The 14,879-nt window shown below is 57.6% G+C and overlaps 2 protein-coding genes across 2 annotated transcripts; one reads left to right on the top strand and one right to left on the bottom strand.

Moving 5' to 3' along the window:
- Nucleotides 1–1,425: 1,425 nt before the first annotated feature.
- On the top strand, nucleotides 1,426–9,360 carry BESB_060270 (uncharacterized protein; the record flags this gene model as incomplete). The annotated part of the gene is made up of 12 exons (XM_029364441.1): nucleotides 1,426–2,775; nucleotides 3,363–3,538; nucleotides 3,893–4,251; nucleotides 4,452–4,950; nucleotides 5,503–5,628; nucleotides 6,014–6,059; nucleotides 6,616–6,684; nucleotides 6,928–7,057; nucleotides 7,405–7,715; nucleotides 8,038–8,214; nucleotides 8,615–8,794; nucleotides 9,118–9,360. The coding sequence occupies 12 exons, from the start codon at nucleotides 1,426–1,428 to the stop codon at nucleotides 9,358–9,360; spliced, it is 3,666 nt and encodes a 1,221-aa protein (XP_029219149.1).
- Nucleotides 9,361–10,943: 1,583 nt separating this feature from the next.
- Nucleotides 10,944–14,129, bottom strand: BESB_060280 (uncharacterized protein; the record flags this gene model as incomplete). The annotated part of the gene is made up of 3 exons (XM_029364442.1): nucleotides 10,944–11,000; nucleotides 11,278–11,549; nucleotides 11,951–14,129. 3 exons carry the CDS (start codon nucleotides 14,127–14,129, stop codon nucleotides 10,944–10,946), a joined length of 2,508 nt encoding a protein of 835 aa, XP_029219150.1.
- Nucleotides 14,130–14,879: the final 750 nt, after the last annotated feature.

Consider the following 14,879-nt stretch of genomic DNA (forward strand, 5'->3'; position numbering starts at 1 on the left):
GCCGATAAAAGCGTTTAAAAACGAGACAGAAGCTCCGTCAAGCAGATGAAGAGTAATCAAAGCTTCCGGGGTATCTGCGCTAGCTCGTCAAGTTGTGATACTGAGAATGGACGCAATGTAAGCCAGACGCGATCAGGAGTCTCGGGATGGAGTCCGGCAGCAGGGCAAGCCGAAAGGGCAGCAAGTCTGAAGACGAAACAGCCGCTTAACCATATCATGTCCGCTACGGCACCCTAGTTAAAACTAGCAGTCTCTTATAACTCGGTGTTCTGCCTTTGGTTGTGCTCACGTCCATTCACAGTATCTGGCAACACTCGTCGAGCCCATTTGATAACTTAGCAAGAGTACATGCATGCGAGTGTGGAGAACTTGAAACGAACCTAGGCAAGACAGTGCTAGCGGCCAGACGGCCCGAGTTTCGGCTGCGTCGTACCTGTCCCTAGAATGCCACCTATTCAGCGCACGATGATATATATAAGTAAGCGGGGGCTTTCTCTGTGGTCTGCGCGTGCCCCCAGACGCAGAATGTCTCGGTGGCGTTGGGTTGGAGTGCGGACGACATGCGCGCGACTTGCTTGAATAGAAAACTCAGAGTTATTCCTGCGTTGTGTCTCACCGGTGGCTGTCCCCCTTCTTTACGCATCATCGGCAGAAACGCGCCTTGGTCCGCCACCACAGGCGCGACGGCCGGCTGTTTTTTGGCAGTCCAACGATTCGGCGTTTTTTCCAACATAATGGCACCATATCCTCTCGAAACGACTTGAATTAACATGCAAGTCTTCACACGTTTGGAGGATCAACAAGAGTAGACGATGTAAAGGATCAGAAGGGGGGTCAACACCCGACACTGCGGCCGCTTGTCTTCGCGCTTTTCTTACCGCGCGGGCTTGGGATTTCAGGTCAGTCACGAGTTTTGTTGCAGAAATGAGGCAGATCCTCCGTCCGGTCTCCGAACACAAATTGCCCCACCTCTCTTTGGAAGCAGAGCCAGAACTCGATAATTTCGGTGCGGCATTTTCATGGTACGAGCGAGAAATCACGGGGGAGAGAGCTGACCCTCGACACAGCACTCCTCCAGACACGCTGTGAAATCGAGCGATGATGGCTGCCTCCCTCTTTTTCTCTAGGGCGTCGACCTGCACCGAGGTGAGGGTGTTTGAGCAGCTGTCCCCGGCTCCCCAATCTTCCATTTGTTTCTGGAGTTTGCCGCACCTTCGGTTTGTGCTTCTCTGCACTCGAGGCTGTTTTTCGTTTCTCAGCTCCCTGCGCGGCTGACCAGACCCTCTGTGCGGCGGCACAGCGGACACACGCGTGCGCTTTGCCCGACTGCCTATTCCTTGCCAGTGCGTCGTCTGCACTTTGGTTTCGCGTTTTTCCACCAGGCCGTTGTCTGGACTTTTTTTTCTTCGTCGAGCTGACCTCTCTATGCCTGAAAATCTTTCGTTCCGTCGATCTCCAAGAGCCTCTACCGCGCAGACAACCATGGCGTCGGCGTTTCCCTGTGAGCCGTCGGTCGCCCAGACGGCGGCGAGCGCAGACATTGCGTGCGCGATGCCGGCCGCCTCTCCCTCTTCTTCTTCCTCCTCTTCTTCCTCCTGCAGTTCTTCCCTTTTCCGGGATTTCTCGGCAGAGCCTTGCTCTTTGCTCACCGGCACAAAACCCGCCGGCTCCGCGTCGTCCGGCGCCTCCGCGCCAACTGTAGAGGGGAGCTCGTCGTCAGACCGGCTGTTGTCGGGTTCCTCTCTCTCGTCGGCGTCTTTGCCGTCGACTCGCCAGCGTTCTGCGCACGATGAGGAGAGCACCTCTTCTCCACAAACGCTGCCTAAAGACTCGCGGACATCCACCCCCAGTTGGATGGCTGACGACGACCCCTTCGCCCAGATCGTACGGCGAGCGGCGGCGCCTCCCGCCTCCCCAGACCCCGCGAAGGCCACGACGCTGCGCCCAGTGCGTGGGGAAGACGGCGACTTCCTCGAAACGGACTACATTTCGGCGCTGGGCGCCGCCTCTCCGCCCTCGCACTCCAGCCGAGATGCTCAAGACGCCGCAGCCAGTGGCGCCGCGGCCTCGCCTTTCGTCTTTTCGGATGCAGACCTCGAGATCCTTGCGTCTGGCCGCTCTGCGCAATCCTCGCTCGATGTCTCTCCGCAGGCCCTCGCCGCGCTGCCGGAGGGGGGCAGCGTCACGGCTGAGCGCGCCGAAGGCGCGGTGCTTCTGGCGCGCGCCGGCGCTTCGAACTCAAACGCGCAGCTTGGAGCAGCTCCCCGCGGAGACGCGCAAACGGTCGATGAAGACTCCGCTCCGGCCTCGCGGATGCAAAAAGAACTCCGCGACGAACTGGACGAGTTCCTCTCGTGTGCGGCTCACGTCTCGCCCGCCAAGAGGGCCGCTTCCGCGCCCCTGTCCGCCGCGGCCGCCCACGCCCCCTCCGCGCCGGCGCCCGCCGCCACGCCGTCCTCTGCCGCTCCCTCGCGCAGAGAGAGAGGCAAAGCCGCGCGTCCACAGGAGAGCCTGAGCGTGTCTCTGCTTGACGGCGAAGTGCTGCCTGTCGACTGCCTCGCGGAGAAGAGCGATACTCGCGGCGGGGCGGAGGCCTGGGAGGGTAGCAGCGACACCGCCGCCTGCAGCCCCACTGCGGCGGAGTCATGGACAGTCTTTGACAAAGAAATGCGCGGCTGGGAGGAAGTCCAAAGAGAAGGGAGAAGAAAAGTTGCCGATGTCGACGAGCGCCAGCTCGAGGACGCAGGAAAGAAAACCGTCTGGGTTGTGCATCAAGTAAGCGAGTCCGCGCCCAGCACGACAAGCGGCCCAACGAGGCTGAACGCATGAGGCCTTGCGACTTTTCGACTGACGAGAATATGCGTAATGTGTGCTTCCTCTTAAAGGGGCGGTAGGGGGTGGGCGGGAGTGCTTTATGCGGCCGTACAGCCGCGGGGAGTCGTGCGTGAGCCCACTCCACCAGAATCGATAAGGCTTTCGTTCACGCTCTCTCAGCTCGCACTCCGCACCCGGTCGCGCTGCGCAGACATTTGCACCGGGAGCGTGAAGAGCCTACGCGAAGCACATGGGCGCGAGTGGAGGGACTCAGATTTAGGGTGGACTCGGTAGCCTTGAAACGGGTCTCGTGATGATGTCGCGATGTTGCATGGTGCTGCTGACTCGCCACGGAAGGCAGATTTCTTTCTGCTCCGAGTATGTTTCCCCGCGAGGGCAGTTGTCGCCTCTGTCGCCCGCCCCGCGGCCTTTTCTCGCTCTAGCGTGGTGCAAAGTGCCGACGACAGAGGCAACGCGTGTGACGGGGGAACGGCGCAGGGGGCAGACTCGGCACTCTGGACTCCTCGCGGCGTTTTTGCTTTTTTCAGGGGTCCTGCACTCCGGTCTCCTGGTACGAAGACACGTCTGCGGAAGACGTGAAGGCGGCCGTGCTGTGCGCGTGCGACGTCATGCTGGACGACGAGCTCGAAGAGCCGGCCGAGGGGAGACGCAGAAAGAATCGAACGACGTTCGCCCTCCGCCAAATCGAGCCTCTCCCTCAAACGTAAGGCTCGACCCGCCTCTCCACGCGCTGCGCCATCCCATCCATATATATATATATATCTGAGTATATACGCGTATATATATACGTATTAAGATATAATTATATATATATGTCTCTTCATGTGTTGTTCTGTGTACAGCATTCCTCTCGGCGGGCCGCACATGGAATTTTGCAGATGCATGCATAGGCGTGTGTGTGCTTGCAGTGGTGAGGAAATGTGTGGTTGGGCGTCGTTGGGCCTTGCTTCGGGTGCGGACAGGTGGAGTCGCGTGAGCGCGAGCCTGTCCCTTGCGCGTGCTTCGGGGCATTTCTGGCAGTTTCGCGCCGGAGCTGTCGGTGTGTGTGCATCCTCAGGGCCGACGTTGACTGCGGCTCTCTGTTTTTGGACGTGTGCGTGCTGGAGCTGCGCGACGAGCCCGGAACAGTTGCCCCCGCGAGTCTCTTCGGGGCGCCGGCGGGGGTCGCGGAGCCGAAGAAGCGCATGCGCGTGATGAAGGGCCGGCGCGTGCGGTTTGACCAGTTTGGGCAGCTGATGGACGGCTGCACTTACATGCTGGAGAAGTTCGAGGAGACAGATTGCACGGAGGAGGAGGCTGAAGCGGAGCGAAGGAAGCTCCAGTCGATCACTGGCGACCGCTGGCGCCGACTCCTTGTCCCTGTGCACCCTCTGCTGCACATTGAGAGCCAAAAGGCATTCGAGCGGATGATGCAAGGTGCGCGCAGTCACGCAGAAAATCCACGCTTCGCCGCGAAACGGCTCTCTGACGCTGCGCGTGTTCAGGGACTCCTTATGCCCCGCGTAGCACGCTTGCGGGTGTGCTTCTGTCGCAGGCACTGAGAAGACGAGGGCTTGGGTTGTCTGAATCTCTTGCACAGAGGAGACTGCGTGCCGTGCTGCCCTGTGTTCCCGCAGGAACGAATCTTTTGAAGCACACGCGGTACGGGTACCCGCACCTTCGGCAGTTTCAGCTGTCGATGGACAGACGACGCCTGCTTTGGTACTCGTCCTCGAAGGCGAAGTCTTCCTCGGTGATTCACTTGCCGCTGCTTCAGGGCCTTCTGTTTGGCCAAAAGTCGCAGACCTTTCAGAGCTACCGCCTTCCGGGGCTCCAGCACCTCTCGTTTTCCCTCGTCTTCTACACCTCCGGCGCTTCGCCGCCGCTAGAGGCCGACGCCGAGCCTGAGGACGACGATGAGTTCGAAGGGGAGCCCGAGGAAGACGAAGAAGAGCGCAAGGCGCGGCGCGCCATCGAGCTGCGGAAACCCGTCAGCGGCGCGCGCACACTGGATCTGACCTGCAAAGACGAATTTGAATTCGACATGTGGGTCACCGGCCTCAAGGCGATCATCGCCGCTAACAAGGGACTGCGCATCAGCAAGAAGCTCCTCCTCTCCCACTCGCGCAGATTTAGGTAAGAATGCCCAGCACGCGAAACCCGATAGTTCAACCTAGCTAAAGCAGTCTAAGGAAATCCATCCAACTGATTAACCGGGTGTAGAGAGAACACGCGCATGCAGTTCGCCACCCTGAGTTTGATGCGACGACGCGCAAAACGCACGAGCTCGTGACTCGAAACTTGCTCGGGGCTCAGCCGCCTCCCCGCCTTTCCCCTGGAGTGCAGACACAGAGACAGACAGCACCGAGTCCAAGAACTTCGACAGAAAAACGCCACATGCGATCATATCCTCGTGATCTGTAGACTACGCATGGATGACGTCACCGACACGAAAGTGTGTGTGAACGTGCAGATATATATGCATATATTTACATCTGTATACATATATAGACATATATATCCATCTATATACGTATATACTCATGTCTATATACATAAACATACAGGTATATACGTATATATGTTTCTTTTATGTATATTGTGGGGGGATTCATGCCATCTGTTGCCGTGAAAGGCTCATTCAGTTGCACCTCTGCAGACACTTTCGGAGTTACGTTTTCTCTGCAGGCGCGCCCTCGCGCGAAACAACGTGGCGATTAAACTGACCGCGTTGCCGGAGGTCAAGGAACCGGGGCAGGTGAATCTCGACGACTGCATGGATCTACCGTGGCATCCGCCGGAAGTTCTTCAAAAGTAAGACACCCGCTAAACTCAGCCTGTCGCAGGCGTCTAATGGGCGTGTCTAATCGCCTGTCTCTTGCCGCGACGAACCTATGCTCCGCGGGAGGGTAGCTGCATGCGGTGAACCGCTCCAGCGCGCCTCTCTAGGCAACACACGAAGATGTTTTATGGAGATGCTGCTGTCTGGAGTGCATAAGAATGCTGCTTGCTCCCTTGAACGTCTTCGTGTGGCGCTACAAGAGCCCTGGCAGACTGCGAAAGCCTAGAGAGTGAGGAATCGAGGACAAAAAAAAGCCTTCTCGCTTTGGATGCCGCGCCCGGCGAGCCTGGGAGGTTTTCGCCAGCGAGTCTTTCCGAAAAAACGAAACTTGGATGCGACTGGTTTTTTTTTTCGCAGGAAATACGAGGGACTCCAACGCAGGATTCAGGCAGCTGCGGCCGAGGTGCGTTCACGAGGTTCTTGCGCCTGTGCAGGCGTTTAAAACAATAGTGTTTTCGCTGGACGCATGCGCCAGATTTTTGGAAGTACCAGCCTTTGCATGGAACATTCTTCATACGGCGTTACCGATGCAGAGGAATCCACGTGCTTGGTGAACCCAAGTTCACTAAGCACGGAGGCGCACACTTTCACGGATCTGTGGAGGCGGGGAGAACTCCAGAAGTTACTTTTCTTCTTATTCTCGCCTGCATGTCTGTAACTCACACCCCAGCCAGGATACACACTGAACTCACCTAGGAATGTATATATATATATATATATATATATATATATATATATATATATATATATATATATATATATATATATATACGCGTATCTATATATTATTATAAATATATATATATATATATATATATATATATATATATATATATATATATACATCAGAGATGTCAGCGCGTCTCCCCGTGTATATATGTACACAGTGAATGCGTGCCTGCGTGTTGAACTCGGTTCGCGTTCTTTACGTCTGCGCCTCGTCGCTTTTCCTTTCCCAGATAAAGCAATTGGATCATCGCGAGATCGCGCAGAGTGCCGCTGGAGACGTCTGCGCCTTGACGGGGGCGGTAAGTCACTGTTGCATCCCAGTGTTCGACTCGCGGCGTGTTTCGTTTTTTTCTGAATGCATTCGTGGCGCCTCGCCCGCCGCACCTGCAGGGGAAGGCTGTCTGGCGTGATTTCGCGACAATGCCTTCTTCCCTGTTCTTCGTTTTTTCGCTGCTTAAGCGTCTTCGGTGCTGTTTTTGTGCTTTCTTCTGCGTATGCGACTCGTCCATTTTTTTGCCTTTTTTTTTCTTTCGCGTGTTCAGGGCCCCGCGTACGCGGGTGTGTACGGAGATACTGCGGAAGTCGGCGACGACGATATGGAGCACCACAGGATGGTTGAGCTCGTCCATCAGGTTTTCAGCGTCCTCGCCAGCGCCCGCGTCGCCCTTAGCGGTACGTCCCTGCGGAAAAACGTTTTCTCTTTTTTTTCTTAGAGTTGCCTCATCCCCGAGCTTGTGCCCTTATCCCCCTCCTTTGCAGTCATTGCATATATATATGCATATTTATGTGCATACTATAGCATATATTCATATCTATATGTAAATTTCAGTACATATATATATATATATATATATATATATATATATATATATATATATATATATATATATATATATATATATATATATATACGGATGAACGCCATACGCGTTCGCGTGTCGGTCGGCTGCACTCGCCTCGTCTGCTTTTTGTTCGCGTAATTTGGTTCTTTACGTCGTCCCGCGATGTTTTTTTTTCAGCCTTCAAATTGGAGATCGAACGTCAGCGCGCCGCAGACCTGACTCCACTGGAAGCCGAGCCGCAGCAGGAAGACGCGAGGCGGGATTCGACTTCTTCCGCGTCCTCTGTGCAGAGTGCAGCTGAGGAGGGGGAGGAGGGCGGAGAAGAGGTCGTCGTGAGCATTTCTTCCTCTGGCGAGATCAAAACGCGCGCCAAGGGCAAGCGCGAAGACGGCGCCGCGAGCGATGAAGAGCAACTGAGCTTTGAAGAGAAATTCAAAAAGTACTCCAGTCGCGGGGCAGCCTCGCTCGAGGCTGTGCAGGCCGTGCAGGTACGCTCCAGGATCAGGGGTCGCTCGCGCGTCTCGAGGACAAGATGTGCGTTTTGGATCGTCTTTGTCATCTCTCAATGTCCTGCCGCGCGTCACGCGTGCCTCCGCAGCCTCCCGTGCGTCTGCAGGGTTCACGGAAAGTCGCCTGCAGTTTGGGAGTTGTCCGTTTCGTTTTTCTTTCAATTTTGTTGCATACGGTTTGTCCGGTGCAATGACGATTCTGCCACCTTGTTCCTCTCCTCCGTCGGGTTCCCTGTTTTCCACCGGAAGTGCAACGACTACTGCGTGCGTTTGTCTCTATCTTCCCCTTCCGCGTGTTCAGGAGCACGTGAAGGGCAGCGTTTTGCAGTTTTGGCAGCAGGCTGCGCCGATTACGCAGGAGGCGCAGAAGTTCCTGGAGCAGGCCGTCGCGGCCGTGGTGGGCAGCGAGGAAGAAGACACTGAAAACCCCCCCAACGGCCAAGACTCGGCAAACGCCCGCGGGTGGTTGCCTGAACAAGTAAGCGGACCCTAAGGCGCAAAGGAGGTGAGGCGGGGTCCTCAGGGGGTCGCAGGGGATGGGAAACCAATTAAAAATGCATTTTGAGCGAGACCGCGGCGCGGAAGCGGAGCGCGTGCGAGCGCAGCGGGAGAGGGTAGACAGCAAATTTCCACGAGGAAAAGACGCGCGTCGATTCGTGAGAGTTGTGAAAGGCAGAGACTCTGGAGGCTATAGGCAGAAGGGAATGCCACCGTGAGGGGTTTAGGGTTTAGGGAGAGGAGTGAGAGTGCGAAGGCGACTAAGCAGACACACAGGATGAAAGCTCGCCCTAAGGCGACGTCCAGCTAGGAGGTGCTTTGTTTTGTGCCTTTCAGCAAGGCGGCAAATTCTAGAGTTTCTTCTATGTGCGCGGTTTCAGATTGCGCAGCTGAAGCAGATCAACCAGCTGCTGTGGAAGGCGGAGGTTGACTTGGAGAACGTCGAGGACATGCTCGCGCGGCTGCAGCAGAGCCACCTGGAGCTCGCGAAAGGCCTCGTGGCCTCCGTGACAGACTTGAACCAAAAATTCACTGAGGAAGTTCACAAGTGGGGCTCTCAGGTAAACTGCAACCCTGTACTCTGCGAAACGGCCGAGTCTGCTTGCGAGGAGGCTGCGAAGATTGAGCGGGATGTGCGCGGATGTGTGTGCGAGTTCTGTTTGGCGTGTCATTGGTAGTCACGGAGAGACATGCCTGTGGGAAGCGCTCAGGGAGGCACATCGAAAAGAGCGAGTTATCTGCGCGCCTGAAGCAAGTCGGGACTTTCACATGGTGTTTGCTGACATTCTTCGAACCCGTTGCGGTATATCAGTTTTCTCCCTTGCGATAAGGCGCATGCTGAACTGTCCGCCCGTGTGCGGGTGTGCCTTTTCTGTTTTTTCAGCTTTCTTCCTTCATGACAGACTTCGTCAGCCGCCTCAACACCCTTCCCACGGCGCTGATCGCGGACGAAGCGGCAGCCGCGCTGAGTGCGAGCGCCGCGTCGGTTTCTGCCTCTCTCACGGCATCGCGACCTCGTGGGGCTACGTCCTCGCCCTCCGCGGCAGGGCGGCAGGAGACGCGGTCGCAGGAGGGCCCCTCGGGCCCAACTAGCCAGCCCCCTCCCCCGCCGCCGCCGATGATCTGAGCAGGATGCGAGGGAGAGGTCTTTGCGATACGAAGGAAGAAAACGGCCGCAGACAGACACCGAAAAGGACGGCGGGATGAGGCGAAAGCAAGGCGCCGGAGGCAAAAGAAAAGCCGATACAGACGGCTGCCTCGAACATAAAATGGAGCGCCGATGTCCCATCCGTCTCTCCAGGGGAACGCATGCACACATACATGCCCTACGACGTGGAGATTGATTTTGGTTGTATCGAGAGATGCAGCTTCTCTAGCACCTTTGTGTGATTTCGTGTGCTGAAACATCGACCGAAACTCAATAATTTTTTTTTTGCAAGGTGAGAGTACCCACCGACGCGGCACCTGAAGGGCGACCATACTCCCTTCTCGGCTAGCGCCTCGGCTGTACGCGTCCTGGGTTCCATAGAGCGTGGAAAGCGGTTTTCATCTCTCCCGAATTCTGAGTGCGTGAAGTGTCCCTATTTTAGTCCGTTCCTGCTGCATGCGGCGCACCGGGAAGCAGCGCGAGGCGAAAATTCAGAAATCTGGATGAACGTTCTCTCCGTGCGAACAAGGTGCGCCGCCTTCGAGTGTACGTACACGTCAGAAGCCGCACAGTCACTCGAAGGGCGAAAGGCGACGAACGCAGTGGAATTTCTTTTCTGCCTAGTGGTGTCTCTTCTTTCCCCGTGTCCACGCGACTGGATCTGTTGCCTCAGCATAAGAGGCGCCTCACGACTCACTTCGTTTCTTTAGAGCGAGGGGAACGAGCCAGCAATATGTCTGTCGAGCGTCATTTGCTTCTCGTGCATGGCCTCTTCTTCGTGTTTCGGCGTTTCCGCTCTCTTCACACGGGCGGCCCGGGCATTACTCTCCTCGTTCTGTCTGACACACACACAAAACTTGCCGCCTTTCTCGCATCAATTTTTTACAACTTTCCCCGTTTTCTGTGACTCCACCCCCACATGGCGGAGGCCGTCGCTGAGCCGATAAGACGGGGCGAAGAAATGCAGGCCGCGCGTGCGAACAGGCCCACGCAGAAAAGCACTTTGGGTCTGTGAGGCAGCACCACGACATTTGGGCCATTTACACCTGTAGACTTGATTCAAGCTGTTCGCATCCCCGAATTTAGTTTGTTTCGCACTCTAAGACGCGTACAGCACACACTCCGAGCACAGAGTCTCCACGAGGTCGTGTGCCCAGAAAAGCATTCTTTCCCTTTTGGGTCGGCAGCACTGTCCGCGGGCTGGTGCGCCAGTCAGAGAGCTAGTCTGGTTTCGCAAGTTTGAAGAACACCGCACTGGGGGCACAGACACAACAGACAAGGCAGGAGCAGCTGGCGCAGGCGCTTTCCCCTGAAGCAAAGAGCTGCTCCCCGCCGGAGGCCAGACAAACGCGAGAGCTCCACCGGGGCCCCGCCAGTTTTGGATGAAATTACTTTCAGCGCCGCGCAGTCGGCTAAAAACACCATTCAGCTATGATAGGAAGCAGGGTCACCAAACCATGCGGAAGCTGCCCGCGACGCTTGCCGTCGGTCTGCCGAGCCCAGGCCTCTAGCGCCCTCGTCCTTTCACCCCGCGCGTCGTCCGCTGCCAGCCTGCAGGCGCCTCACGAAGGCGGGAATGAGACGTTGTACTCCCACAGCAAGCGCGTGGTCCCATCGATCTGCGAAACAAACCAGATAAAATCGCAAAAGGTGATGCAGGACGCGCTTCAACACCACACACACCGACCGAATCGACTGTCTCTACAGCACATCCGCTACCGCGTACAAGACACATCTTCACGGAGAAGCACGCACATGCAGCAATATACAGATAGATATAAATATATATGTGTAAATATATATATATATATATGTAAATATATATATAGGTAAACTTACACATGTATTTACATAAGAAGGGCACTTCTGCTGTTCCCTTTGATTTGCTTTTCGAACCTTTCTCTCAAAGAGCTTCCAGAGAGTGAGAGCGGCGCGTTCGACTCTACGGTCTTCGCCTTCGCCGCGAGGGCTGCCTGCGTCGTCGCGCGCCTCGGTTGCTACGCTCCCTTCTTCCGCGCCCGCTCGCAAGTCTGCAGCGACCGCGTCACTGCAAAGCCCCAGGAGACTGCACCGGAAATCATCTGGTCGAAGTGAGTCGCGCAGCGAGACACCCCTCGCCTCGTCTGACCGTCGCAGGCAGGCGGATGCGGGAGAGCTCCCCTCGAGGCCTGGCAAGCGAATGAAAAAGAAGATTTCAAACGCCAAGAAGACTGAGACCGCAGAGCTGCAGAACGACAGCTGAAGCGCAAAGTCCCCGGGTAATTTTTTGAGAACAAACTGATACAAAAACGGCTCCTCCTGAGCACGCGCTCTACACTGTCCCCGAGTCTCCAGTTTTCGGCGCAAAAGCCCTGAACCACGGCGGAACAGCCAACACGTAAGGAATACGAGGCACGACAGGCAAAATCAAAGACAGAGAGATCCCACTCGCAGACATCTGTATCAAGAAAGAAACCGGGCGGCGCAGGGAGCCCAGAGTCCGCGACCCGCTCGCGCGACGCAGGCTCGCGCCTACGACCAAGCAGCGCGAAACAGCCGTTCACATCGGCAAGGCTGCCTGCCCGCTTACCTGGGTTACAAAGAAAGTAAAAAAGCGAAAACGTGGCAGCCGGATGCGGTCGCTCCGCCTCTACGTCCGCAGAGAGACGACGCAGCACCCTCGGGGTCGTCCCGAGGTGTCCGTACACGCCCCGGCGGTAGCAGTACAAATTCGCAGAGGGCAGAAAGACCGCAAAAGGCGGCCACTGGAAAGGCAGACGCAGCAGCTGGCGCGCGAAGCAGGGAAACTGGAGGCGCGCGCCTGCCCCAGCAGGGAAAAGGCGAGCGGAAAATCGCTTCAAAGCGTCCTTCGCCTCGGCGAGCGCCACAAGCGACAGCCGCGCGGAGGGCGGCGCGCAGCTCGCCAAAAGCGCGCGAGAGTCTGGCGACGTGTATGGTGGGAAGAAGAAGAGAGGCGAAGGCCGCGGCGACGGAACTGTCGAGGCCAGCAGCGCAGCCTTGTCATCTTCAGCAGAGCACTCGGGGACCGCGGCGACGGCCGGGGTCTCGAGGCACAAGCGCGGCGCGCGCCCAGGCAGAGCCCATCTGGAGAGAACCGCGGAAAGCGACGAGACGAGAGACTCGGCGGCGCGCCGCGCTAGGCCGCGAAAACCCGAAAACGCCCCCAAAACACCCGACAAGGAACGGAAAGGCCCTGCAACCGCCGGCGACGCGGGCGCGGGCGCAGAATACAGATAGGAACAAGGCGACGCCGAGGGAGGCGGCAAACGAGAGGAAGATCCCGACACTGAAGGCGCGGGAGAGGCCGCCGTAAGCAGGAAGGAACTCTGGGCGTTGGGTTGTTGATACTTGCCGGCTGCGCGAGCATGCGGCGAGGGCCGTTTCGCCTGTCTCGAATTGGCTGCGCGGTGTAGGTACAGCTGCGCATAGAGGGGCAGCAGCGCAGGCAAGAGGAACCTTCCGTAGAGCGCAATCAGATCTATTCCGGTGTAAGGGACGCAGAAGAAGTCCTTGTCCTTCCGCGCATTCGACGCAGGCCGAGCAGGCGAGGGCATCCACGAAGAGAGAGACGAGTAGAAAGACGAAGCACGCGGCGCAGCATCAAGCAGCGCGGAGTCGGAAGGCGCGAGCGCCGCGGGGCTCTCAGGCTGTGTGGAGGGAAACGACGAGCTTTGAGCTCCGTGGAGGGTCGCCGCCTTCTCCTCCTCACCACAAGAACGATCAAGAGACAGCGGAGGAAGCGACGACGCAGAAAATGGCGTCAGAGGAGCCAGGGGCGATGAGGAAGCACCGCGAAAGAGAGAGCCTCGCGATGCAGAAGACGACGGCGAAGTCGCCAGCGACGCAGACCCTCGCGGGGTATCCAGAGGCAGCCCGGCAGGAGGCGCGCTTGCCTTTGTGAGCGCCGCCTTGAGGAGTTTCAGGGCGTGCGTCAGGGAAGGCCCTCGCGGGGTATCCAGAGGCAGCCCGGCAGGAGGCGCGCTTGCCTTTGTGAGCGCCGCCTTGAGGAGTTTCAGGGCGTGCGTCAGGGAAGGCAGCACTTCAGCGGAGGGGAACGAACTCGAAGTCTGCGCCGCGACGCACCGCGCGGCTCGTCGAGAGGCGCCTTGAGCCGCGGAAGAAGGATACCGTACGAGGGCAGACACACTCGGATAAGATCGAAGCTCAGGCGAGAGCCAGCAAGGAGCCGCCTTCAAAGCGGACGCAGAAGGCAGCCGATCGCCCCACGAGGGGAGGGCCCCAGCGGCGCGAGAGGCGCAGAGAACTGAGGGAGAAGGCCGCGACGAACGAGAACGCGAGAACGAAAAAGCAGGAGAGGAACGTCGAGCGGAAGCAGCGCCCGGCCCGGCAGACTGGCGCAGCAGCTGGGGGAGATACCCGCTAGACGCACGCAGACGAGGCGCGGGTGCTGCGCACGCGGCGACGCGCCGGCCGGCGGGTAGAGGCGAAGAAGAGAGAGAAGGCCCCTCGCAGGCCGGCGCCGCGCCGAGGGCTTGTTTGCAGGGAGACAGGCGCCTTGCAAGCGAGGCGGAAGCGGCAGCGAGCCCCGAAACGCGAACCGGAAGCTGCGAAGACGCCAGAGGTAGCAGACAGGAGACTGCCGAGTCACAGCGCGGGCGGCGCGCCACGGCTACGACTCCGCGAAGCAAGGCGAGAAGGACGAGGAGACGAAGGACACGCGGCAGCCGAAACCCCAGACAGGAAGGCACTTTCGTGAGCTGGCGGGCTGCGGATTTCGAGACCCGCATCTTGGCTGGCTGCCTCCATCTATCTGATCGTCGTGTTTCAGCGTACACCGCATCCGGCTGCACGGCAGGCTGTGAAGAGACTGGAAGACAGACTTCAGGGCCTCGTCGAGTCCTCCACTGAGACAGAAACGATACCGGAGCAAAGCGGAAGACAAGGAGTGCCTGGAGCAGGAGCCGAAGAAGATGCCGAGGCCCTAAATGTGTTTTCTTCGCCGGCAAAGTAGGGCTATCTCGAGGCCTCGATGCCTCGACCCGACTCAGGTGTCTGCACACCTCGCGGAGACTTCTCAGGAGCGGTACAGGTAAAATGCTTCACTGTGACTGTCCCTGTTTTCCCGAATCTCGATTCCTTCAGAGGAAGAAACTGGCCTGCGAAGCAGTTTTTCCGCAGGAGTCGCGTCGATGGCCGCGGTCGGAGCCTTCGCTGCTGCATACAGTCGCATCGCGCGTCTTGTCTCTGTGCGACGTTCTCTTTTATTCCTTCTTGAAGGAGGGGAAATTCGCTAGCAACGTCTGCCCTCATCGCAAAGAAGATATCTTTGCAAAGAAAGGAAAGAAGTCATCGTTTGCGTGCGGCTTCACTTCCGTTGCTTCTCATGAAGCAGGGAACTTTGCGAACTCGTGTGTGTCTTGCGTGTCCCTGTCTCGCTCTTCGCGCAGGGCGAGTGAGGAGGCGCTTGCGGAGCAGATCAAGTTTTCAAAGGGTTTTTCTTGCCTCTGTGCCGGTGATGCTGCCAGTTCTTTACCTCT

The sequence above is a fragment of the Besnoitia besnoiti genome, chromosome V (assembly GCF_002563875.1).
Source record: "Besnoitia besnoiti strain Bb-Ger1 chromosome V, whole genome shotgun sequence".
NCBI lineage: Eukaryota > Apicomplexa > Conoidasida > Eucoccidiorida > Sarcocystidae > Besnoitia > Besnoitia besnoiti.